At 45.8% G+C, this 26,644-nt stretch overlaps 1 protein-coding gene across 1 annotated transcript in view; it reads left to right on the top strand.

The window, feature by feature from the left end:
- GUCY2D (guanylate cyclase 2D, retinal) overlaps positions 1 to 26,644 on the top strand; it is a 36,451-nt gene extending 9,807 nt beyond the window's left edge. Inside the window, exons 7-19 of the mRNA XM_087714278.1 lie at positions 898 to 978; positions 3,645 to 3,821; positions 5,372 to 5,528; positions 6,176 to 6,325; positions 7,924 to 8,072; positions 9,873 to 10,036; positions 14,435 to 14,627; positions 16,052 to 16,226; positions 16,369 to 16,467; positions 18,369 to 18,463; positions 20,632 to 20,717; positions 22,075 to 22,203; positions 24,643 to 26,644. Of these exons, the coding sequence (XP_087570404.1) occupies positions 898 to 978; positions 3,645 to 3,821; positions 5,372 to 5,528; positions 6,176 to 6,325; positions 7,924 to 8,072; positions 9,873 to 10,036; positions 14,435 to 14,627; positions 16,052 to 16,226; positions 16,369 to 16,467; positions 18,369 to 18,463; positions 20,632 to 20,717; positions 22,075 to 22,162 (1,614 nt within the window). The 3' untranslated portion in view covers positions 22,163 to 22,203; positions 24,643 to 26,644. The remainder of the gene's footprint in view (positions 1 to 897; positions 979 to 3,644; positions 3,822 to 5,371; positions 5,529 to 6,175; positions 6,326 to 7,923; positions 8,073 to 9,872; positions 10,037 to 14,434; positions 14,628 to 16,051; positions 16,227 to 16,368; positions 16,468 to 18,368; positions 18,464 to 20,631; positions 20,718 to 22,074; positions 22,204 to 24,642) is intronic.

Genomic DNA, 26,644 nt, shown 5'->3' with positions numbered 1-26,644 from the left:
TCTATCTATCTATCTATCTATCTATCTATCTATCTATCTATCTATCTATCTATCTATCTATCTATCTATCTCCATCTCTCTCTCTCTCTCATCTATCTATCTCCATCTCTCTTTCTATCTATCTATCTCCATCTCTCTCTCTCTCTCATCTATCTATCTATCTATCTATCTATCTATCTATCTATCTATCTATCTATCTTTGTCTATTTCCATCTCTCTCTCTCTCTCTCTCTCTCTCTCTCTCTCTCTCTCTCTCTCTCTCTATCTCCCTCTCCCTCCCTCCCTCCATCTCTCTTTCTCTGTCTATCATTTATCATCTCCTTCCCTACATCTCTCACTGTCTCTCTGTCTCTCTCTCATCTTTCTCTCATCTCCCTCCCTCCCTATCTCTCTCACTTTATCATCTATCATCTCCCTCCTTCCCTACATCTCTCTCTCATCTCTTATCTCCCTCCCTCCCTCCATCTCTCTCTATCATCTATCCTCCCTCTCTCCCTCCCTCCATCTCTGTCTCTCTGTCCCTCTGTCTCTCCCATCTATCTATTATCTATCATCTCCCTCCCTCCCTCCCTCCCTACATCTCTCTCTCTCTCTCTCTCTCTCTCTCTCTCTCTCTCTCTCTCTCTCTCTCTCTCTCTCTCTCATCTGTCCTCTATCAATATCAATATCTTTTTCTCTCTCTCGCCCTCCCTTACCCCCCCCCCTCTGTCTCTCATCTAATGTATGTATATGGGTCTAATGTTTCTAGGAAACTGCTTGTTAGGCAGTTAGCCTAACATCAGCTAGCAGCGATGTGGGGCAGGGGGTGCCTCCTTCCTCCCGGCTTCTTTTGAGCCTTGGAGATGGTTGAGGGTCACCAAGCCTGTCCTTCTTTGTCTTCCCCTCCCCCACCTTTAGGGTGACTGGGTGTGGCTGAAGAGATTTCCCGGACAAAGGAACCTCGAAGTCAAACCAAGCACCGAAAAAGTCTTTTGCCAGGTGAGTTCTGAAGAGCTTCCCTTCTTAAGAGGGTGGAAGCACTACGGAGGACGAGAGCTGGAAGGGACCTTGGAGGTCTTCTAGTCCAGCCCCCTGCTCAAGCATGTGTCAAAGTGGCTTCTTGAGCCGATCCGCGTACGGGTCATTCTCGACTTACAGAACTTCATTTAGCGACAGCACCGAAAAAGTGACTTGTGACCATTTCCCGCACTTACGACCATTGCAGCATCCCCGGGGTCACGTAATCAAAGTTCAGATGCTGGCCAACGGGCTCTTACCTACGACGGTTGCCGTATCCCCTTTTTGCGACTTTCTGACGAGCGAAATCGAGGGCGGTTTCACTTAAGAGCTTCACTACTCACTTAACAACAGCCGAGACTCACTTAACAAGAGAGGTCTTCAGATGGGTCAAAAAAAATCACTTAATGACGGTCTTGGTGGCGCAATGGTTAAATGCAGCACTGCAGGCTACTGCTAGATCAGCAGTTCAGCGGTTCAAATCTCACCGGCTCAGGGTTGACTCAGCCTTCCATCCTTCCGAGGTGGGTAAAATGAGGACCCAGATTGTTGGGGGCAATATGCTGACTCTCTGTAAACTGCTTAGAGAGGCCGAAAGGCCTATGAAGCGGTATATAAGTCTACTGCTATTGCTATTGCTTGCTTAGCAGTGGAAAGGTTGGGCTCGGTTGCGGTCGTAAGTCGAGGACGACCTGTATTTTCACCCCGCTCTGGCGTGTCGGCTAAGACATTTCAGCCAGGAAGTCGCAACTCCTTCCAGGGCAGGTGTAAATTCCAGTTAAGCGGATTTATTGCTCGTGTTGATACACAAGGACCTAATCAGCTAACAGTCAAGACTAATTTGGCCCCAGATAAGAGTTAGTAGAAGTCAAGACGGCTTGAACCGCTTACGGGAACGCAATGATTCTAGGCTAATTACCCTCTGGACTCCACCTACAGCAGGGATGCTTATCTTTTTGCCATCGTGTGCCAAAAGTGAGGGGGGGGGAGGGCGGGAGCATCATGCATGTGCACACCCACCTCCATAATTCTATGCACCCTCCCCCCATGCTTGTGTGACCCCACCCTTACACAACTCCCGCTTTTGGCACACGATGGCACGGCGGACCCGTTTTTTGTCCACCCTGCGCTCCAGACCAGTGGTGGGTTACAGCGGGGATGCCCTGATACGGGTGTATCGGTGCCTGCTGGGAGCATTCGGTACCATTCCGGTATGATGCTCCGGAGGGCCCACCCGCCCGCCCATGCTCCTTACCGAGATTTGAGCTCTTCGGTGCTTCCACACATGCACACGGAGCGTACGGGGCCTGTGCGACGCTCCACCGAGCAGCTGGAGCATCGCGGAGGCATTGCGGAGCGTTGCAGGTGGTAAGGACACATGCGAGGACTCCGCGCATGTGCGCGCATTCATGTGGTGGACGCCCGGCCTCGTTGCACTGTACCAGTTGTGCTGGGATCCGGAACCCACCGCTGCTCCCTTTCTAGGAGCCTGGGGAAGGCAGAAAAGGCCTTCCCTACCCCCTTGGAGGCTGAAAACAGCCCATTTGCTAACTCTTGGTCGGACCAGAAGGTCCGTTTTTTGCTCTCCTCAGGCTCCAGAGCCTTTCTAGGAACCCGGGAAGGTGAAAACGGCCTCCCCCTGCCCCGGAGGTCCTCCAGAAGCCGAAAACAGCCTGTTTCTTGACTACTGGTCGGCCCAGAAGGCCCGAAAATCAGCTGGCTTGTGCACACATGTGCTCCGGAGCTGAGCTCGTGTGCCATAGTTTCACCATCACGGATCTACAGGATTTAGCAATAGCAATAGCAATAGCAGTTAGACTTAATATACCGCTTCATAGGGCTTTCAGCCCTCTCTAAGCGGTTTACAGAGTCAGCATATCGCCCCCGCAGTCTGGGTCCTCATTTCACCCACCTCGGAAGGATGGAAGGCTGAGTTAATTTTGAGCCGGTGAGATTAGAACCGCTGAACTGCAGATAACAGTCAGCTGTAGTGGCCTTCAGTACTGCACCCTAAGCACTGCGCCACCTCGGCTCTGCGGGTCCTCCCCTACACTCCGGTGGTTCTCTGCAGGGCGTCCCAGGTTTTGAGCAGTCGGTGAAGGGGTGCAGAATTGCCACAGTTTGGGGGCTTTGCCCCACCACTACTGTAAGTTGGGGTCCTTCTCCTCCCCGGTGGAAGGCAGTCTGGATTCCTGAAAAGGGGGAGCCTCCTCCCAAGGGGTGTCATCAGTCACATTCTCCAAGGAAGCTATTTCAAAGGTTGTAGAGATCACTCCCCTCCGGCCACTGTGGGTAACCCCAGGAGATGGCCTTGACAGAGATATGTCTGGAACGTGCTTTTGTTTTTGACTGACGTGCTGTCTCGCCGCAGTCGCAAGTTTGTTTTCCCACTCCACTTGCCTATGGCAACTTGAGAGCAGGCCAGGGATGCTTTGCGAGTTGACCACCAGGCCCTAAGACAGAGAGGAAGGTCTCCCACGAAGTTCATTAGAAAGACGTAGGGGCAAGGACTTGACCAAAGTTCTTCAGAAGGTCTTCTGACGGAAGGAACACGGTCTTCTACAGGAAACTTCTCTAGCCACTCCCACCATACCTGGTGTGGGAGGACTCTCACTTCTCATTTCCCTTTTGCTCTTCCCCACATTCAGCTGCGGGACCTGAGGCATGAAAACGTCAACCTGTTCGTGGGCTTCTTCCACGACGCTGGGATCCTTGCTATTGTCTCCGAGCACTGCCCGCGCGGGAGTCTCCAGGACCTTCTCCAGAACGAGGACATGAAGCTGGACTGGATGTTCAAGTCGTCCTTGCTGCTGGACCTAATCAAGGTGCCCGGGAAAGAGATCTAGCCATTTGTTCCAACCCGGATCCTCAAACGCGTCAAAACCTCTGAAGTGAACTCAAAAGATGTCCTTTATTCGGAGCGCTGGTAACCCCGGCGTTTCTCTCTCACAAGTCCGGGCTAACAAGTCCGGCTGGCCAGGAGATGAATAGTTACCTGCCACACCTATTCATCTCCGCCTACTGCCTTTTATCCCTAGAGCTAGGGTAGGGCTTCGCTAGCAGAGGTGGCTCTTCCGTCCCGAGGACCGGCCCATAGATTTCCACTGTTCTCCTCCCCTCCGCCTTCGTTGCATTCGTGGGTCAGGCACCGAACCCAGTTGTTCTTCATCTTCCTCATCAGCCACCTCCAGACCTGGGGGTTGTTGACACTCCATCTGAGGGGTGATGGATGGCCCAGGCTCCGCCTCTCTCTCTCTCCCTCCCACCAGCTCCATTCCCTCTTCCCCCTCGGAGCTCTGAGGTCGCCTCGATGGTGGTCCTGACTTCCATGCCTCCTCCTATAATTCATCCGCTGACAGGCCACAACACTATTTTGAGATCCAGTTTAGGAGAAAAAATGAGGGTGGGATGAGAATTCTTCACTGGTGTTGAGAACAGTGTTGGTGGCCTTCAAGGTTGGTAGAGACGGCGCAACTTTGGGACCATCAAGGGTGAGCCAGCTAGAGAATTTGTGGCTCTTTCGCTCGGTACTTACTGGAGGACTTCAAGAAAGCTCTCAGTTCTTGCGTTCAACCACCATCAATCAGGGTCTGTCAACACTTGAAGCTGTCAGAGATACGAATTCAGGGCTATCACCAAGGCTTCAGATGATCAGAGATGGTTCTAAGTGGGAGAATTTGTAGGACGCACTGATTACATTAAAAATCAGTTTTAGGGTGACCAGAATGTTTTATTCCCGAGACTGTAATGGTGTAGCTTCCTCATATAATTCCATCGAGCTCCCTGAGGTAGTCCTCGTTTAGCGACTGCCTCGTTCAGCGACTGTTCATAGTTACAATGGTGATGATGAAGTCACTTCACCACCAGTCCCCTATATAGGCGTTCCTCCACTGACAACAGTTCATTTAGTAAACCATTCAAAGTGACGACGGCAGTGAAAAAGGGACTTACGACCGTTTTTCACACTTACGACCATTGCAGCCTCCCTGTGGCCACGTGATCAAAGTTCACACGCTCACGTTTAGGACAGTCACAGTGTCCCGGGGTCACATGATCCCCGTTTACGACTTTCCGACAACCAGATTCACTTAATAGCCATGTTGCTAACTTAACATTGGCAGCGATTCATTTACCAACCATGGTGAGAAAGGTCGTAAAATGGGGCAAAACTCGCTTAAGGGATGTTCCTCTTAGCGACATAAATTCAGTTGTAGTGTCAGCCTTCAGGGCTGTGAAAAGGAAAGCTAATTGTGCTTTTGCTTCGCTTAAGGACTCAAATGGCCGGCGCTGACTGGGGTCGCTGAACAAGGACTCCCTGCATTGCGACGTGCCCAAGACCCACTCAACCTCTTCTTTTTCTCTCTCCCCCCCCCAGGGGATGAAGTATCTGCACCATCAGAAATTCCCCCACGGACGGCTCAAGTCTCGGAATTGCGTGGTGGACGGCCGTTTCGTCCTGAAAATCACGGATCACAGATACAACGAGTTGTTGGAAACTCAGAAGGTGGACCGAGAACCGATGAAGCCTGAGGGTCAGTAGAGGAAAAATGGGAAGGAGGAGGGGATTGGATGGGCGGATCAAATGTCTCTAGGATATATCGACTTATGACAGTTTGTTTACTGACCATCACTCGTTTTTCATACCTGTGGCGGTTTACGGCATCCCCGCGGCCGCGTGCTCCAAAACTCGGCTTGTTCAACTGCTCTTGTGATGGTTTGTGTCCTGTCACCACTATACGTTAGTCCACCTGCAGCACGACGTGCAGCTAAACCCACCTATCCTCCAGTAAAACAGACCGTGTGCGTCGATCTGGATGCTTTATTCAAAGAACAGGATAGGGTGAAAGTGGGGAAAACAGGGATATATACAACAAGAACCAAATACAAGGTAGGCAGTATTGAACTACTGCTGAACACCACAAGTCTGGCTTCCCAGCAGGCACTTGGTTTGAGAATGCGGGCTGATGGGTAAAATGGGTGGGATCAGCTTCAAAACAATATACCTGGGGCATATTTGTCTCTCCGGGCACTAGATGGGGCTAGAGAGCGACCACAGTATATAAAAGTTATGTGCCGGGGCACGACAGTTTGCGATGAGAAAATAGAGTAGCTAGAACAACAGAGTTTGGAGGGACCTGGGAGATCATCTAGTCCAACCCCCCCCAATTTATTCCACCAGACCGTTTGTGGACCGCGCCAGAAATATTGAGGAATCCAGCGCTGGAACGGAAAGGCAGCTTCTTGGGGGACATTTACAGTATTTCCATCATCATTCAAGAAGTCATATGCCGCGATGCGCCTTATTGTATGCTGGACCTGAGCCCCGAAGGTACGTAGGAGGGGAGCGATGAAGAGAAGGGCCGTGGTGGGTCGTCTTCTCCTCGTCAGGCTTCAGGGACTACAAGACAGAAGACCTTGGGCCTGTCCATGTTGGTTTAGAGCAGGGGTGTCAAACGAGATTTCATTGAAGGCCGCATCGGGGTTGTGTTTGAACTCTGGGGGGCCAGGGTGGGCGTGGCCAGCTCAACATCACTCATGTCGGCGACGCCTGTGTTGGCTCAAGTGCTCAGCCCAGAGGTGGTATTCAACTGGTTCGCACCGGTTCGCCCGAATTGGTGGCAGAAATTTTGCCCAGTTCCAAGAACTGGTAGTGATCACTGGCTGGCCACGCCCCTGAACCAGTCCCCTTGTCACCAGTTGCTCACCCCATCCATTGGGTCGCCGCTTGCTTGCACTGCCTCTTTGCATACCGGCTCTCACACAGGCCGCTGAAAAGTCTTCCGGTCAGCGAAAAAGCGGCTGCCGTCGCCACCCTCTTCTTCACGCATGCGCATCCCATTGTCTTGCAAGTCCGCTTTTCCACCAATCGGAGGAGTTTTCAGCGGCCTGTGGCCAGCCGCCGGCCTCTTTGCCAGTATGCAAACGCTTCCCAGTCACACAATTTGGGTGTGTGGCCATCGTTGTGTTGTATTTATGACGGATGCAGTGTCCTAGGGTGACGTGATCACCCTTGGTGACCTTCCCAGCCAGCTTCTGACAAGCGGAGTCAACTGGAGAAGCTGGATTCGCTTAATGTCCGCTGGAGTCACTTAACCACTGCAGTGATTCACTTAACAAGCCAGCCCAAAAAGTAAAATCTGGCACGACACCTTCAACCGGCATCTTGCATCCATAGGAAAGGAAATTCCCGTCCCCATAATAGTCATAATTCAGGAGTGATGTGGTGGCCTGGAGGTGGTGCTCTCGCCTCGCAATCAGGAGGCTGTGAGTTCAATCCTAGGTAGAGGCAGATATTTCTCTCTCTCTGGGCACGATGAGAATAGATCTGCTGAATATAACTCCACATTGGCAACGGGGAAGGGCATCCGGCCAGGAAACACTTTCAGCTCCATCTAGTTTGCCCAGCCTTCACCCCGCAAGGGATTATGGGGTCCTTAAATGACGACGACGACGATGATCGTCATAATTCAAGGACTAGCTTGATAGAGATATTAGGTATATTTGGTTCACCGACAAATGCGCGCTCGTCAAAAGCGCGCCGACGAAACCGCGCCGAGAAAACCGCAAGGTCGAAATCGCGCCGACGAATGGGCGCAGAAGCGCGCCGACCACAGCGCGCCGACAAAAGCGCGCCTTCGACAAACAACTAATAACAACCTAATAACCCTAACCCTAATCCTAACCCTAACCTTAAACCTAACCCTAAACCTTACCTTAACTTAAATCGCGTTGTTGTGGCCGCGTTTATGACGTCGCGGTTTCCTCGCCGCCGTTTTGTCGGCGCGCTTTTGTCGTGCGTGCATTTGCCGGGTCACGGGTATATTTCTTCACAATTCCTAGGGTGGGACGGGTGATTTCTTTGGTGGGGGATCTCCAGATGGCGATGGACTTTGTGCCGAGGACGGATTTTTGTCTTTGTCCAAGCAGAGATCATCAAGAAGGTGGAGAAGCCCCCTCCCCTTTGCCGCCCCTCTGTCTCCATCGACCAAGCGCCGGTGGAGTGCATCCAGCTGATGAAGCAATGCTGGAGCGAGCAACCGGATAGGAGACCCAACATCCATCAAGTCTTCAGTCAGGTGACGTCAGCCCAGGAATGGTGGCTAGAAGGGGAAGGAGTCGGAACGCAGACTAACAAGCATTGGGAGGGACCTTAGAGGTCTTCTAGTCCGACCCCCCTGGTCAAAACACAGAATAACAAGAGTTGGAAGGGAACTTAGAGGTCTTCTTGTCCAGCCCCCCTGCTCAGGCAGGAGACCCTAGACCATTCCGGATATATGTGGTGGTGCAGTTTTTCTTCTTGAAAACCTCCAGTGTTGGAGCACTCAACCACTTCTCGTGGCGGGAGGTTCCCCTGGTTAATTGGTCTTACTGTCAGGAAGTTTCTTCTCAATTCGAGGTTGCTTCTCTGCATGATGAGTTTCCATCCGTTGCCTCTTGTTCTGCCTTCTGTGGCTTTGAGAACAGGTGGATTTCTGTTCTTTATGAATAAAGAATATCAGATATTTAATATATAGTACATTTATTTAATAAACACCCATCTATCTGTCTGTCTGTCTGTCTGTCTATCTATCTATCTATCTATCTATCTATCTATCTATCTATCTATCTATCTATCTATCTATCTATCTATCTATCATCTCTATCATTCTCTCTCTCTGTCCATCCATCCATCCATCCATCATCGTCTGTCTATCTATCTATCTATCTATCTATCTATCTATCTATCTATCTATCTATCTATCGATCGATCGATCGATCGATCGATCTATCGATCTATCGATCTATCGATCTATCGATCTATCGATCTATATATCTATCGATCTATATATCTATCGATCTATATATCTATCATCTATCCCACCCATCCATCTGTCTATCTCTCTCTTTATCTATCTTTCTATCTTTCTCTCTTTCTCTCTCTTTCTATCTTTCTATCTTTCTATCTTTCTATCTTTCTATCTTTCTATCTTTCTATCTTTCTATCTTTCTATCTTTCTATCTTTCTATCTTTCTATCTTTCTATCTTTCTATCTTTCTATCTTTCTATCTTTCTATCTTTCTATCTTTCTATCTTTCTATCTTTCTATCTTTCTATCTTTCTATCTTTCTATCTTTCTATCTTTCTATCTTTCTATCTTTCTATCTTTCTATCCATCCATCCATCCATCCATCCCTCTCTCTCTGTCTATCCCTCCCTCCCTCTCTGGGTGTCTCTGTCTGTCTGTCTGTCTGTCTGTCTGTCTGTCTGTCTGTCTGTCTGTCTGTCTGTCTGTCTGTCTGTCTATCTATCTATCTATCTATCTATCTATCTATCTATCTATCTATCTATCTATCCATCCATCCATCCATCCATCCATCTCTCTCTCTCCTCCTCCCTCCCTCCCCCCGTCTCTCTCCTTGCCTATCTTAATGAAAAGAAGGATTAGGGGTGACGTGATAGCAGTCTTCCAATATTTGAGGGGCTGCCCCAAAGAAGAGGGAGTCAAGCTATTCTCCAAAGCACCCGAGGGCAGGACCAAGAAGCAACGGATAACTAACCAAGGAGAGAAGCAACCTGGAATTAAGGAGGAATTTCCTGACAAGTGAGTGACAATTCACCAGTGGAACTGCTTGCCACCAGAAGTTGTTGAGTGCTCCAACACTGGAGTTTTTCTAAGAAGAGACTGGACGGCCACTTGTCCGAAATGGTCTCGGTTCTCCTGCTTGAGCACGGGGTTGGACTAGAAGACCTCCAAGGTCCCTCCCACCTCTTTTATTCTCTTGTCATCTAAATCTACCTTTAATACACGTTAAAAAATATTGTACGTACGTAATTGAATATTGAGATATAAATACAGAGTCGGCTTCTAGAGCCTCTTTGTGTTCTTCTCCCACAGTTTAAAAGCATCAACAAAGGGAGGAAGACGAACATCATTGATTCCATGCTTCGCATGCTGGAACAATATTCCAGCAATTTGGAAGACTTGATCCGGGAAAGGACGGAGGAGCTGGAAGTCGAAAAGCAGAAGACCGACAAGTTATTAACCCAGATGCTGCCCCCGTGAGTCTCTCTCTCTCTCTCGAAACCCCAAAGACCTTCGGCCGAGAGGGTGGAGACCAAATCCAGATGTTCTGACCCTACAGTAGACTTCTCCCCCCCCAAAAAATCACCAAGCAGATTCCTGTCTCCGGACAAAACCCCTTTTATTAAACGAATGTGAATTCCTCTCGTTCGCACTCAGCCAATGGGTTCCACCACAAAACCGCGTTCGACTAAAGCGCGCTCGACGAAACCGCGTAGCTGACGTCATCACAGCACGATGAAAAAAGCACGCTGTAAACGCTAAAGCTAAAATTAACCCCTAAACCTAACCCCCTAAACCTAACCCTTAACCTAACCCTAAACCTAACCCTAAACCTAACCCTAAACCTAACCCTAAACCTAACCCTAAACCTAACCCTAAACCTAACCCTAAACCTAACCCTAAACCTAACCCTTAACCTAACCCTAAACCTAACCCTTAACCTAACCCTAAACCTAACCCTAAACCTAACCCTAAACCTAACCCTAAACCTAACCCTAAACCTAACCCTAAACCTAACCCTAAACCTAACCCTAAACCTAACCCTAAACCTAACCCTTAACCTAACCCTAAACCTAACCCTTAACCTAACCCTAAACCTAACCCTTAACCTAACCCTAAACCTAACCCTAAACCTAACCCTAAACCTAACCCTAAACCTAACCCTTAACCTAACCCTAAACCTAACCCTTAACCTAACCCTAAACCTAACCCTTAACCTAAACCTAAACCTAACCCTTAACCTAACCCTAAACCTAACCCTAAACCTAACCCTAAACCTAACCCTAAACCTAACCCTAAACCTAACCCTAAACCTAACCCTAAACCTAACCCTAAACCTAACCCTTAACCTAACCCTAAACCTAACCCTTAACCTAACCCTAAACCTAACCCTAAACCTAACCCTAAACCTAACCCTAAACCTAACCCTAAACCTAACCCTAAACCTAACCCTAAACCTAAACCTAACCCTTAACCTAACCCTAAACCTAACCCTTAACCTAACCCTAAACCTAACCCTAAACCTAACCCTAAACCTAACCCTAAACCTAACCCTTAACCTAACCCTAAACCTAACCCTAACCCTAAACCTAACCCTAACCCTAACCCTTAACCTAACCCTAACCCTTAACCTAACCCTAACCCTAAACCTAACCCTAAATCTAACCCTAAATCTAACCCTAAATCTAACCCTAAACCTAACCCTAAACCTAACCCTTAACCTAACGCTAAACCTAACCCTAACCCTTAACCTAACCCTAAACCTAACCCTTACCTTAACTTGAATCGGCTTGCTTTCAAAGCGCTATTTAAAGCGCCCTTTTTTCTCCGCGGTCGCTGTTGTCGCCCTGCTGATGATGTCAGCGACGCGGTTTAATCGGGCGCGCTTTAGTGGAGCGCGGTTTTGTCGTGCCACGAGCCAATGCACGCAGTCTTTCAAAGGAGTACCGTGTTTTTTGGAGTATAAGACACACCTTTCTCCCCCCCCCAAAAAAAGAGGGTGAAAATTTGGGTGCGTCTTATACACTGAATGTAGCCCCACCCACTCTCGGCCTCCTAGCAATTTACCTACGAACGGGGGAAATGGGGCTCGCTGAGGCTACAATAGGCTATTAGCAATCCCTGCAGCCTGAAACCAGCTGATGATGGGGAGGCTCAGGCTTAAACTGAAAATAAAACATGCTGTTTGCTCTGCAAGGCAAATTGCTGGGGCGCAGAGGCAGATTTCCCCCCCCTTGTGCTAATCAGGCTGTTTGCTGCTTTCTGCAAGGAGGTAAGTCAATAACTATAAATGCCTACAGAATGTTGTCCAATACAATACAATAGCAGAGTTGGGAGGGACCTTGGAGGTCTTCTAGTCCAACCCCCTGCCTAGGCAGGAAAACCTATACCGTTTCAGACCAATGGCTCTCCAACAGACAGATTATTAGGCTTATTTTTTTAAAAGACGGCTTTATTAACATTCTAGACAACTTAACAAAACGAAGAAGCTTTTTGAAACAAATGCTTGATCTGGAGAGGCCCAGTTGCTATTGTATCTTCTTTTAAATAGCAGAGAATAACGTAGACTTCCAGAAAGCCATGTCAATTTTAACAACATCTGTACAAGTATAATTTGAAATGTAACACTACAAACAGGGCCTATCGTCTGTGCTGTTTGCTGTTTGTTGCAAGGAGGCAAAGGCAGATTTTTTCCCCCTTGTTCTTCTCCCAAAAAACTAGGTGCGTCTTATACTTTGGAGCATCTTATACTCCGAAAAATACGGTAAAGTGAATTGTTAAATTGTCCTGGTCTACCCAATGCGAAGAGGAAACATGCCAGTAGTTTGGGGAGCGGCATCAAGCTGGCCACACCCACCCAGTTGGCCACACCCACCCAGCCCCCTCGAGGTCAACCACAGCCCTGATGCGGCCCTCAATGAAATTGAGTTTGACACCCCTGATGTAGAGGGATGAACATGAGTGGCCCGTAGTAGTCTCTGAGCTTGCTTGTTTTCTTGTAGGTGTTTTATTACCCCCACTAGGCCACAATATCCGTACGAAGAACAGTTGCAGGAACTGGTTCAGAGGTGGGTTCCTACCGGTTCGCACCGGTTCGGTAGAACCGGTTCGTCAAATCTACCGAACCGGTTAGAAGAGGTTCCACCAGTGGACCCGGAAAGCAGGCCACACCTACAGTTTTTGAAACCCACCACTGAACTGGGTACGCCTAGTTTAATGAAAAGAAGGAGTTAGAGGTGACACGATAGAAGTCTACCAGTATCTGAGGGGCTGCCCCAAAGAAGAGGGAGTCAAGCTATTCTCTAAACCAGGATAAGAAGCAAAGAATGGAAACTAATCAAGGAGAGAGCCAGCCTAAAAATGATTTTCCTGAAAATTAGAACAATTAATCAGTGGAACCACTTGCCTCCAGAAGGTGTGGGTGCTCCAACACTGGAGGTTTTTAAGAAGAGGTTGGACATCCAGTTGTCTGGAATGATATGGGGTCTCCTGCTTGATCAAGGGGTTGAAGACCTCCGAGGTCTCTTTTATCTCTCCTGAAGACCTCCAAGGTCCCTTTCGTCTCTCTTATTTTGTTATTCAGGCCTTGGTTTGCTACTAACTTAACTGAACTTTTAGCTTAATTGAACTTTTAAATGAACTTTTAATTGAACTTTTAACTGAACTTTTAACTGAACTTTTAATTTAGCAATAGCAATAGTTAGGCTTATATACCGCTTCATAGGCCTTTCAGCCCTCTCTAAGCGGTTTACAGAGTCAGCATATTGCCCCCAACAACAATCTGGGTCCTCATTTTACCCACCTCGGAAGGATGGAAGGCTGAGTCAACCTTGAGCCTGGTGGGATTTGAACAGCCAAACTGCTGAACTGCAGTGCTGAATTTAACCACTGCGCCACCCAATTTAACTTTTAACTTAACTTTTAATTTAACTTAACTTTTAATTTAACTTTTAAATTAACTTTTAACTTAACTTTTAACTTAACTTTTAATTTAACTTTTAAATTAACTTTTAACTGAACTTTTAATTTAACTTTTAACAACTTTTAACTGAACTTTTAATTTAACTTTTAACTGAACTTTTAACTTAACTTTTAATTTAACTTTTAACTGAACTTTTAACTGAACTTTTAATTGAACTTTTAACTGAACTTTTAATTGAACTTTTAACTGAACTTTTAATTGAACTTTTAATTGAACTTTTAACTGCACTATTAATTGAACTTTTAAGTGATCTTTTAACTTAACTGAACTTTTAACTGAACTTTTAATTGAACTTTTAACTTAACTTTTAATTTAACTTTTAATTTAACTTTTAACTTAACTTTTAATTTAACTTTTAACTTAACTTTTAACCGAACTTTTAATTTAACTTTTAACTGAACTTTTAATTTAACTTTTAATTGAACTTTTAACTGAACTTTTAATTTAACTTTTAACTTAACTTTTAACTTAACTTTTAATTGGACTTTTAACTGCACTATTAACTGAACTTTTAACTGAACTTTTAACTGAACTTTTAACTGAACTTTTAACTGAACTTTTAATTGAACTTTTAATTGAACTTTTAACTGCACTATTAATTTAACTTTTAAGTGAACTTTTAACTTAACTGAACGTTTAACTGAACTTTTAATTGAACTTTTAACTTAACTTGTAACTTAATTTAACTTAGCTTACCTTAACTTAACGTTAATCTGTTAAAAGATGCAATCAATAGACTGGCTAAGAATTCCTCTAACCAAACAATTTTGGAAGCCGCTAGATTGCCAGAGTGCAATCTTTTTTCCCCCCAACATTGCCTAGCATTTCCTTGGCATTTTCAAGGCTGATCCGCTGCCTCAAATGGACCTTTCTCTGTTTCCAATCCCTTCAGTTCTGTGGCCGAGGCCCTGAAGACGGGGGCGCCGGTGGAACCCGAATATTTCGAAGAGGTGACCTTATATTTCAGCGACATCGTGGGCTTCACCACCATCTCGGCCATGAGCGACCCCATTGAGGTGGTTGACCTGCTCAACGACCTGTACACCCTCTTCGACGCCATCATCGGCTCCCATGACGTCTATAAGGTGAAGGCAGATATCAGCCATCTTTGTTAGGGGCGGAAGATAGTTTACAGATGAAGGCAAAACTTCGGGTCCCGGGATGGAGGGGGCGGTATTCACTTACTTTCCCTACCGGTTCACAAAGGTGAGTGCGTGCGGGGGCACGCTCTGCTCGAATGTGCCTTGTCCACCTTCAACCTTCTGCGCATGCGCTTTGGCTTGAAAACGTGCCTAAATAGGACGTCATAGAGCTGGGGCAGCCGACCCACGATTTACACTATCGGTTCGGAGAAACCGTTCCGAACCGGCTGAATACCACTTCTAATAATGTCGCAGAGTCCAATCTGGGTCGGTTTTATCTTCTGAGCTTTCTGACTCGTGCTGGAGCCCATCTTCAGAGGAACAACTCTCTGACAAATTGGGCGCTATAAAGTATTCTGTGTGAGGTATTTGTATAAGGAGAAATTTCCCAACCGTGAGAACAATTAATCAGGAGAAGGACCACCCTCAGCTTTGAACTCATTGCTAAACGAGTTACTAATGCACTTTCCTGAAAGTCACTAATTCACCCCGGATTTTTTGCACCAAAGGCCAAAATCTGGGTTCATTCTGCATTTGCAGCATGATTTGACTTCGAATGCTCGGTTCTTCCCTTCCCCTTTTCACTCCCGGAGCTAAGCCAAGTGCCCCTTTCCCCGAGACATTTTGGCCAGTGGAGAAATTCAATTTTCTAAAATTTTTACTTCTGTGGGTGTGGCTTGGTGGATGTGGCAGGGGAAAGATAGCAAAATCTCAATTTCTTCCCCACTCCAGGGCAAGGATACTGCAAAATCCCCATTCCTTCCCCACTCCAGAGCAAGGATACTGCAAAATCCCCATTCCTTCCCCACTCCAGGGGAAGGATACTGCAAAATCCCCATTCCTTCCCCACTCCAGGGGAAGGATACTGCAAAATCCCCATTCCTTCCCCACTCCAGGGGAAGGATACTGCAAAATCCCCATTTCCTCCCCACTCCAGGGGAAGGATACTGCAAAATCCCCATTCCCTTCCCCAGTCCAGGGGAAGGATACTGCAAAATCCCCATTCCCTTCCCCACTCCAGGAGAAGGATACTGCAAAATCTCCATTCCTTCCCCACTCCAGGGGAAGGATACTGCAAAATCCCCATTCCTTCCCCACTCCAGGGGAAGGATACTGCAAAATCCCCATTCCCTCCCCACTCCAGGGGAAGGATACTGCAAAATCCCCATTCCTTCCCCACTCCAGGGGAAGGATACTGCAAAATCCCCATTCTCTTCCTCACTCTGGGGCCAGTCAGAGATGGTATTTGCCGGTTCTCCGAACTACTCAAAATTTCCGCTACTGCTTCTCCAGAACCGGTCAGAACCGGCTGAATTTCACACCTACATTTTTTGGGCTGTTTTCACTGCTCCTCCTCTGATTGACAGGTGGAAACCATCGGCGACGCCTACATGGTTGCATCCGGGCTGCCAAATCGGAATGGGAAACGGCACGCGGGTGAGATCGCCAATATGTCCCTCGATATCCTCAGTGCGGTGGGCACTTTCAAGATGCGTCATATGCCTGAGGTCCCCGTCCGGATACGCATTGGTCTGCACTCCGGTAGGGCACGGCAAGGTTGAAGGGCCTCCGTTTTCGGTGGCTCCCTGCCTTCCCCTTCCTTAAAAATGGGATGTTGTTCCGAATACCGGTTGGGACCTGGTCCCGACCGCTCAGAACTGAATTTGTCCGATATCCTTGACAGGGCCCTGCGTGGCTGGCGTGGTGGGACTGACAATGCCACGCTACTGTCTCTTCGGGGACACAGTCAACACTGCCTCGCGGATGGAGTCCACCGGCCTTCGTGAGTCATTTCTCCATTGTGTCATGGCAGTGGTAAAGCCATTGAGAGCGTTTTCATGAAAAGCATCCCTGTTTGGTTTGGTGGCTGCAGTGCCTCCAATAGAAAATCCCTACAGAGAGTGATGAGGACAGTGGAGAAGATTATAGGAAGCTTTGTTTAATAAAACAAAGGAGATCATGATAGATTTTAGAAAGAACCAGCATGGTCATACTCCACTCAGTATCAAGGACGCATCCAAGAGGTGGTCCACAGTATTAAGCATCTGGGGGTGGGGCAGATAACTAACAGTCTGAATTGGTCTCTCCACATGTCATCCTTAGTGAAGCATGCGAACCAGCGTCTGCATTTCCTGCGTCAGATGAGGAGAGCACCTCTTTGTCCTTCTGTCCTGCTCACTTTTTACAGAGACACAATTGAGAGCGTTTTAACAAACTGCATCTCTGTTTGGTTTGGTGGCTGCAGCGCCTCCGATAGAAAGCCCCTATAGAGAGTGGTGAGGACAGTGGAGAAGATTATAGGAAGCTCGCTTCCCGTTATTCGGGATGCTGTTTATAAGCGCTGTGAGCTTAAAGCTTGAAGCCCTTAGAGACCCCACATACCCACTTTACGGTCTGTCTGTTACTCCCATCTGGGAGGGGGTTTCGGAGTATTTCTATCAGGACTCCTGATTCTGTAATAGCTTTGTTCCCTATGCCAGCTGTCTGGTAAACTCGCAATATTAGTTTTTCTCACCATTTACATGTGTACATCCAAACTAGACTAGGTTGTTTCTCTGCGCCATACAATATATGTGGGCATATATTGCATATTTATTTATTTATTTATTTATTTATTTGTTTGTTTGTTTGTTTGTTTGTTTGTTTTGTCTTGTTTATGTAGTTGGGGGTGCTGACCCCTGGGGAACTGTATGCAACGAAATTTCATTTTAATGTACGCCGATTAACGGATGTTCAAAGTGACAATAAAATTATTCTACATTCTAAGTCTAGGTCTTACCTACCATGTTTTCCCCGAAAATAAGGCATTCTTTTCTTTTGACAACACCCCCCCCCCCCCCGAAATAAGCACTTGCCTTATTTTGGGGGGGAGGTCTTATTATTTTTGAGATGCAGGAGGCAGCGAGCGGGGTCACCTCATGGCTGCTGTTGTGTTGCAATATTTGGGAAGGAGGGCTTATTTTGGGGGGAGGGCTTATTTCAGCGCATGCGCTCAAAAGCCCGATTGGGCTTATTATCCAGGGAGGTCTTATTTTCAGGGAAACCGGGTAGATTTCTCCCAGGCAAAAGTTCTGGGAAGATTCTTGTACTATAGGCAGCGGACAATGAAGTCGCTACTTAGAACTCTGCACATGGGGCGCTGGTTGCTCGAAGCTGACCAGGTTGGCGACCGCACAATTGAAGGCCTGTGTCAACTCACAAAGTTGCCGTGGTGAGGAAAGGGGCATTCCACGCATCCCTTCAGCTAGAGTCGGGTCTCAGATTACGGCAGCAGGCTTGGGAGGGGTGCACCTCATTGGAGAATGTGATTTATGACACAGACTGAGGGGAGGGAAGAAAGAGGGACCAAGGTCAGCCGTAATTCAAATGAGGTTAGATCTGACTGCAATGGGGTATTGCCGAAATGGTGTTCCTAATAAATGACTGGTTTTCTTTCGAGACTCGGCTCGAGGCTCATGAATTAATTAGGGGGTCTTTCGGAAACCTGACACCCAGTCAGATCTAACCTCATTTGAACTTTACCGCTATTCCTTCTTTTGATGGGGTACACTGCAGCCACCATCCCAACTTGGCTTAACCACCTCGTACCACCCTGGCGGTTGGGGGTTTTCCCCCCAAAAACCCGTCGAGGTTGGTTTGGTTCGTGGGGGCGCTTCACGTGTTGGTGTTGTGTCGTTTCTGTAGCTTATCGAATCCACGTCAACCTGCGGACGGTGGAGATCCTGCACGCCCTCAAAGAGGGGTACAAGCTGGACCTACGGGGGAAAACGGAGCTGAAGGTATCGCAAAATTGTATTTGGAAACGTGTACATTAAGCCACAGTTCAGGCGGAGAACAAGAGAGAGAGAGAGAGAGAGAGAGAGAGAGAGAGAGAGAGGGAGGGAGAAAAAGATAAGTTGCAAAATTGCAAAGGAATTTCAAAACACGAAAACAAGCGTTGAAGAGAGCGATGGCGAAGCTTTTCGGCACCAAGTGCCGACACGGGAACACGTAGGCATGATTGCTGGAAACCTGAAGGCCAGCCGTCTGGTGCGGCCATGCCTGTTTTTGATTGGCATTTTTGCCCATTTTTTTTTTGCCCGTTTCAAGTTGTTTTTAAGGCCGTTTTCAGACCATTTTTGAGGGCTGTTTTCAGACTGGTTTTGGGGACATTTTCCAGGTGTTTTCCAGTTGTTTCTCCAGTCGTTTTCAGGCTATTTTTTCCAAAACCAGCATCGGAAACCAGAAGAGAAGCTGGCGACAGTGGGTGTGCCCACAGAGAGGGCTTTGTGTGCCACCTGAGCTTGGTGGTTTTTCTTGCCGACGTTTCATGACCCAGCTAGGTAACCTCATCAGTGCTGGAAGGGAGTGGGGTTTGCAGAGTGGAAGAAGGTGAAGGGGGGGCGGGAGGAGGAGGAAGAAGAGGAGGAAGAGGAGGAGGAGGAAGAGGAGGAGGAGGAAGAGGAGGAGGAGGAAGAGGAGAGGAGGAGAAAGAGGACGAGGAAGAGGAGAGGAAGAGGAGAGGAGGAGCAAGCAGAGGAGGAGGAAGAGGAGGAGGAGGAAGAGGAGAGGAGAAGAGGAGGAGCAGAAAGAAGAGGAGAGGAGGAGGAAGCGGAGGAGGAAGAGGTGGAGGAGGAAGAGGAGAGGAGGAGGAAGAGGAGGAAGAGGAAGAGGAGAGGAGGAGGAAGAGGAGAGGAGGAAGCGGAGGAGGAGGAAGAGGAGGAGGAAGAGGAGAGGAGGAGGAAGGGAGAGAGGTGGAGGAGGAAGAGGAGAGGAGGAGGAAGAGGAGGAAGAGGAAGAGAGAGGAGAGAGGAAGAGGAGAGGAGGAGGAAGCGGGAGGAGGAGGAAGAGGAGGAGGAAGAGGAGAGGAGGAGGAAGCGGAGGAGGAGGAGGAAGAAGTGGAGGAGGAAGAGGAGAGGAGGAGGAAAGAGGAAGAGGAAAGGAGGAGGAAGCGGAGGAGGAGGAGGAGGAAGAGGAGGAGGAGGAGGAAGGAGACTGTGGGGAGGTCTTGTTGCTCTTTGAGAATGGTGGTTTTCTTGCAGACGTTTCATGACCCAGCTAGGTAACCTCATCAGTGCTAGAAGGGAGTGGGCTTGCTCTGCACCAAATACTCCACAGTCGTTCTCCTCCTCCTCCTCCTCCTCCTCCTCCTCCTCCTCCTCCTCCTCCTCCTCTTCCTCCTCCTTCTCTTTCTCCTCCTTCCTCCTCCTTCCTCCTCCTCCTCTTCCTCCTCCTCCTCCTCCTCTTCTCCCTCCTCCTCCTCCTCTTCCTCCTCTTCCTCCTCCCCCTCCCCACAATCCCCACGCCCTTCTAACACTGACGACATTATTTAGATGGGTCATGAAACCTCTTAAGAAAACCACCCAGCTCAGAGAGCGTTAAAGACTCCACAGTTCAACCCTGGCTACAAATGTCTTCTTCTACTGATTGTTGTGGTTGTTGTTAGTTGCGAAGTCATGTCCAATCCATCACAACCCCATGGACGATGTTCCTCCAGGCCTTCCTGTCCTCTACCATCCTCTGGAGTCCATTGAAGCTCACACCCACTGCTTCAGTGACTTCATCCAGCCCCTTCCTTCTCTCTCATCCCCTTCTTCTTCTTTTGCCCTCCATCGTTCCCAGCATGAGGCTCTTCTCCAGGGAGTCCTTCTTCCTTCTCCTCAGGTGGCCAAAGTCTTTGAGTTTCCTCTTCAGGATTCTGGCCTTCTAAAGAGCAGCCAGGGTTGATCTCCTCTAGGACTGACCGGTTGGATGGCCTTGCAGTCCAAGGGACTCAATGCAGGAGTCTTCTTCTCCAGCACCAGAGTTCAAAGGCCTCCATTCTTTGGCCTTCAGCCTTCCTTGTGGTCCAACTTTCACAGCCATCACAAAAAGGAACGAAAAAAATTAAGGAAAGTGGGCAAACTTTTGAGGAATGACTAAAAAATTTAATTTCACTCTGATCTGATGCATCTCACTTCCTCTTTAGGGAAAAGGAACGGAAGACACTTACTGGCTCATCGGTCGCGACGGCTTTAACAAACCTATTCCTACTCCCCCAGACCTGAAGCCGGGGTAAGAAGGCACCTCCTTTGGCACAGGATGTTGTTTCCCCAGGACTAAACTCACCTGCTTTCTTGAAATGTTCTCTGGAAGCAGGGGTCCCCAACTTTGACAACTTTAAAACCTGTGGACTTCAACTCCCAGAATTCCCCAGCCAGCCACGTAGGGTAACTTTCTTAATAGATGGTGGGTATGCAGTAAATGTAATATATCTTGATTTCTGCAAAGTGGGGGAAAAAAGAGATGGCTGGGGAATTCTGGGAGTTGAAGTCCAAAAGTCTTAAATCGGAGGTCTCCAACTTTGGCAACTTTAAGATCTGTGGACTTCAACTCCCAGAATTCCCCAGCCAGCCACGTAGGATAACTTTCTTAATAGACGGTGGGTATGCAGTAAATGTAATATATCTTGACTTCAGCAAAGTGGGGGGAAAAGAGATGTCTCTGGAATTCTGGGAGTTGAAGCCCAAAAGTCTTAAATCAGAGGTCTCCAACTTTGGCAACTTTAAGATTTGTGGACTTCAACTCCCAGAATTCCCCAGCCAGCCACATAGGGTAACTTTCTTAATAGATGGTGGGTATGCAGTAAGTGTAATATATCTTGACTTCAGCAAAGTGGGGAAAAAAAGAGATGGCTGGGGAATTCTGGGAGTTGAAGTCCAAAAGTCTTAAATCGGAAGTCTCCAAGTTTGGCAACTTTAAGATCTGTGGACTTCAACTCCCAGAATTCCCCAGCCAGCCACGTAGGATAACTTTCTTAATAGATGGTGGGTATGCAGGAAGCGTAATATATCTTTGACTTCAGCAAAGTGAGAAAAAAAAAGAGCTGGCTCTGGAATTCTGGGGGTTGAAGTCCATAAACTTAAATCAAGGGTCTCCAACCTTGGCAACTTTAAAAACCTGTGGACTTCAACTCCCAGAATTCCCCAGCCAGCCACGTAGGGTAACTTTCTTAATAGATGGTGGGTATGCAGTAAATGTAATATATCTTGACTTCAGCAAAGTGGGGGGGAGAAAGAGATGTCTGAGGAATTCTGGGAGTTGAAGTCCAAAAGTCTTAAATCAGAGGTCTCCAACTTTGGCAACTTTAAGATCTGTGGACTTCATCTCCCAGAATTCCCCAGCCAGCCACGTAGGGTAACTTTCTTAATAGACGGTGGGTATGCAGTAAATGTAATATATCTTGACTTCAGCAAAGTGGGGGGGGGGAAGAGATGTCTGGGGAATTCTGGGAGTTGAAGTCTGCCAGGCTTAACGTTACCAAGGTTGGAGACCCCTGCTCTAGAAGGTTTCAACCTCCAAGCCCTTCCCCATCCTGCTCCCGCTTCTTTCTTGCTCAGGCCTTCTGTGAGTTTCCTCTTTTTTCCTTCAGGGCGAGCAGCCACGGAATCACCATGGATGAAATTCCTCAGGATCGGAGGGAGAAGTTACAGAAAGCTCGTCCGGGACAGAAAATGTAAACTGGGAAGAAGACCATTGCATGAAGCTAGTTGGGATAGAGGTGAGACCAGGGTGGGATCAACGTTGAACTGGCTGCGTTCGTTATTCCTTCCTTCAAAAGGAAGGGAAGTGCCACAAAGTCTCTATATTGTTATGTTACGTTACGTTGCATTATTTATATATATTAAAATGTGTGTGTGTGTGAATATGTGTGTGTGTGTTCCAGCATTGTTCCAGCATAATTCTGGAACACCTCGAGCAATTTCAACCGAACTTGGTACTTACTCTCTGGAAATTGTAAGGGGGTAAGACACCCCTAAAACCCCTCGGGGTGTTTGTTCTGTTAAGATACAGCCTGTTGTGCCTTCAAATGCCTTCTACCGTACTGCCGTAAAATGGATTCTACTGTGCAGAGCAGTGAAGTTGCCATGGTGACGGCTCCACAGTACTCTACAAGGGAACTCGCTCTGGTGAGGGGGAAAATCCAACATTCGAAATTACGTTTGATCTGGATATTTTGCCCCCTATAAATAAATATGTGGGCAATGCCGCTATATTATCAGCTATGCTATATTATATTATATTATATTATATTATATTATATTATATTATATTATATTATATTATATTATATTATATTATATTATATTATATTATTATATTATATTATATTATATTATATTATATTATATTATATTATATTATATTATATTATATTATATTATATTATATTATATTATATTATATTATATTATATTATATTATATTATATTATATTATATTATATTATATTATATTATATTATATTATATTATATTATTATATTATATTATATTATATTATTATTATATTATTATATTATTATATTATTATTATATTATTATATTATTATATTATATTATATTATATTATATTATATTATATTATATTATATTATATTATATTATATTATATTATTATATTATATTATATTATATTATATTATATTATATTATATTATATTATATTATATTATATTATATTATATTATATTATATTATTATATTATATTATATTATATTATATTATATTATATTATATTATATTATATTATATTATATTATATTATATTATATTATTATATTATATTATTATATTATATTATATTATATTATATTATATTATATTATATTATATTATATTATATTATATTATATTATATTATATTATATTATATTATATTATATTATATTATATTATATTATATTATATTATATTATATTATATTATAGCGCTATATTACATTACCTTATATATTACATTTATTATATATTACATTATACATTGAAATATGGGCTGTCGATCTGAGCTCTGAGAATGGCCATTTGGTTGCAAACATTTCATCACTATTCGAGAAGACACCGTCCATGTGCTTTGAAGTGTGCTCATCGGTCCGAACACGAATGCTCGTCCATCCGAATGGAATCAGTGGAACAACTTGCCTCCAGAAGTTGTGAATGCTCCAACACTGGAAGTTTCTAAGATGTTGGATAACCATTTGTCTGAAGTGGTGTAGGGTTTCCTGCCCAGGCAGGGGGTTGGACTAGAAGACTTCCAAGGCCCCTTCCAACTCTGGTTATTCTATTCTATTCTATTCTATTCTATTCTATTCTATTCTATTCTATTCTATTCTATTCTATTCTATTCTATTCGCCTTTAAATACCTTTTTATGTGCTGCTAATTAGTGTGGGGGTTGTTTGTTCAGCTACTTCCAAGTCATGCTCTGGTTTGGGTAGTTGTTAACAAGATGTGGTCCAATTTCTTGTAAGCTGGTGGGTTGTGATTGTTATTGTTGCATATGCTATATATATGTGTGTGTGTGTGTGTGTTTGTGTGTGTGTTGTATTTGTGCTGATAAATAAAGGGAGACTAGTATAGATCTATTTCAAGCTATTTAGCTCTCATCAGCTAGCCATACCCTTACTGGGATTTGAACCTGTGCTGTATTACATATTAAGCAGTTGTGTTAACCACTAAGCCACAAGGTTCTCCTCCTTTATCAGCTGAGCCAGGGAAATAGGTATGTATTTAGTGTCACAACCCCTGGTATGCCCAAATATGGGAGGAAGCAGACTGCTTCCTTTTCTCTGCCTATCAGCTCGTCACAAGAGACCACCACGACAGAAAGCCATTATTTTTACTGTTGCCTTTGTTACATTTGTGTTGCATTTGTGCTGATAAATAAATAAAGGGAGACTAGTATAGATCTATTTCAAGCTATTTAGCTCTCATCAGCTAGCCATACCCTTACTGGGATTTGAACCTGTGCTGTATTACATATTAAGCAGTTGTATTAACCACTAAGCCATGAGCCGATAGATAGAGAAAGGAAGCAGTATGCCTCCTCCCATATTTGGGCATCCCAGGGGTTGTGACACTAAATACACACACACACACACACACACACACACACACACACACACACACACAAATAACTCTTCATTGCTCTTCTTTAACCAGGTCAACCAACTCTCAGGAGTTTTCTGCTGAAGGCCTCTGGGCAAGAGGATGAATCCACCTGGGCAGGGAACCATCCCATAATAATCCAAAGGGATGCGTCCCTTCCCATCCGTATCTTCTGCTACTTTCGAACTTCTAGCCCGTGTGACGGGACTTCGCTGCGTCTCGGACTTCTTACTCACCACGGTGACGGACGGTGAGATGCACGCTGTGGGATCTCAGCCAACTTGGTCCTCCTCATTTGAAGTCTTTAGAGCAGAGCCAAGGAACATGGTGGGACGTTGGCCAAGCCAGGAATGGCAGTCATTCTTGACTTCCCATCGGTCTGGCTTTTGGTAAAGATGGGCATCTGGATTCCATAATATCGTTAATTATTTCCGTAGCAAAGAGAGCATGTGGAGAGAAAGGCCGAGGAACAAAATGGAAGACAATGATTTCAGAGAAATCGCAGTGAGGTAATCCAGCTGGGACTGGTCTTGGAGGGCTTTGTGGACAAAGCACAAGGCAACAGAAGGAGACCTTCAAGAAGAGCTTGTTGATCGTCTTCTGATTTTCTAGAAGAAACCAAATCGATGCAGGGGTGAAGCTGGGATGGAGACGGTACAGCGAATGAGACAATATTTGTGGGCACCAATGAAGATTGGAGTTCAGTTCCGACGGCCAACCGTTAGATATCGGCGTTCCCTCGAAGGAATATTTGTGACAATTTATACATAAAAAGGGCTTTTTCTTAAAGAATTTGTTTCCTCTTCCGAGCCAGGAGTCTGAATTTAATTTAATTTTAATTTATCTCCACCTCAAAAGCAGCGGTAGAGAGGACAATATAACGTAGAGAAGTAGAGAGAAGTTGGACCAGGCTCAACTGTTCTACAATCCAAGAACGTTGGTTTTAGCGATTTTTGAGGAGAAATTGTGTTAAATCGTGTGTATTTTTTTTAAAAAAAAAATCCACTGGAGGATGGATGAGAGACAAGGATGAATTTGGGGATCCGAATTTGGGGAAATGGGTTGCCTCAAAACTTCCTTCTGGAAAATAATGGTGTTTAAATATAGCATTTTGAAGTAACTGATCATCGTTTGCAGTATTTCTTCGTTTTGGTCGCGTTAAACCATGTGGACTTCAACTCCCAGAATTCCCCCCAGCCAGCCTGGGGGATTCTGGGAGTTGAAGTCCCCAAAGCTTAACGTGACCAAAATGGAGAAACATCGTTGTATATACCAAACCAAGAAAGCTTTACAAATGCATCGGGCCTTTCCCCAAATTTCCCAACCCGACTTGGGATTTTTCAAGACTGTAATCCAGTTCTCGCAGCGGTTTTCGAACTCGTCACTTTCACGATGTCCGGATTTCAACTCCCAGAATTCCCCACTGGCTGTGAGAGTAGGGAAGACCACCTCCGTTATTAAAAACAGAATTTTATCTTTAGCTAAACCGCTACGAAACTACCTGAAACTTAATTATTCGGAGTCTCCCGATTGGGCCCATCGTTTCAAAGTTACGGCTAAAATAATTCCACGTCCGAATTTTAAAGTTCGCTCTCTTGTCATTTAAGTATAAAGATACAGATATATAAGATTATATTTTATTGATGGGGGAAAAGGAGCTTAGCAAATATTTTGCTAACAGAAACCCCTATTTTTCTATTGCCCCCTTTCCCCAAAATCCAGCTTCAGGATCTCGAATATTGTCCCATGTGCAAAAAATGTTCATTTTCATAAACGTCATTCATGGTCCAGGGGTCAGCAACCGGCACCCTCTGGAGCCGCATGTGGCTCTTTCATCCCTCCGCTGCGGCTCCCTGTCACTCAAAAGAAGGTGTCACAACTGCTAAGGTGGCAGAGGGTTTATTGAGCTTTTTGAATAACGGGTAGGTTTCTGTGGCTCCCGATGTTTTCTTTTCTGTGGGAAATGGATCCAAATGTTTCTTTTGATTATTTAAGATTGACGACCCCTGATTTTGGTCTCTGTGATCGATTTAAAAATATATATTTTGCAAAACTG

The sequence above is a fragment of the Thamnophis sirtalis genome, unplaced genomic scaffold (genome assembly GCF_051295495.1).
Source record: "Thamnophis sirtalis isolate CommonGarterSnake01/CBP01778 unplaced genomic scaffold, rThaSir2_p1.2 scaffold_4, whole genome shotgun sequence".
Lineage (NCBI taxonomy): Eukaryota > Metazoa > Chordata > Lepidosauria > Squamata > Natricidae > Thamnophis > Thamnophis sirtalis.
The sequence above is the reverse complement of the archived record's forward strand: the minus strand, read 5'-3'. Positions and strand labels throughout refer to the sequence as shown.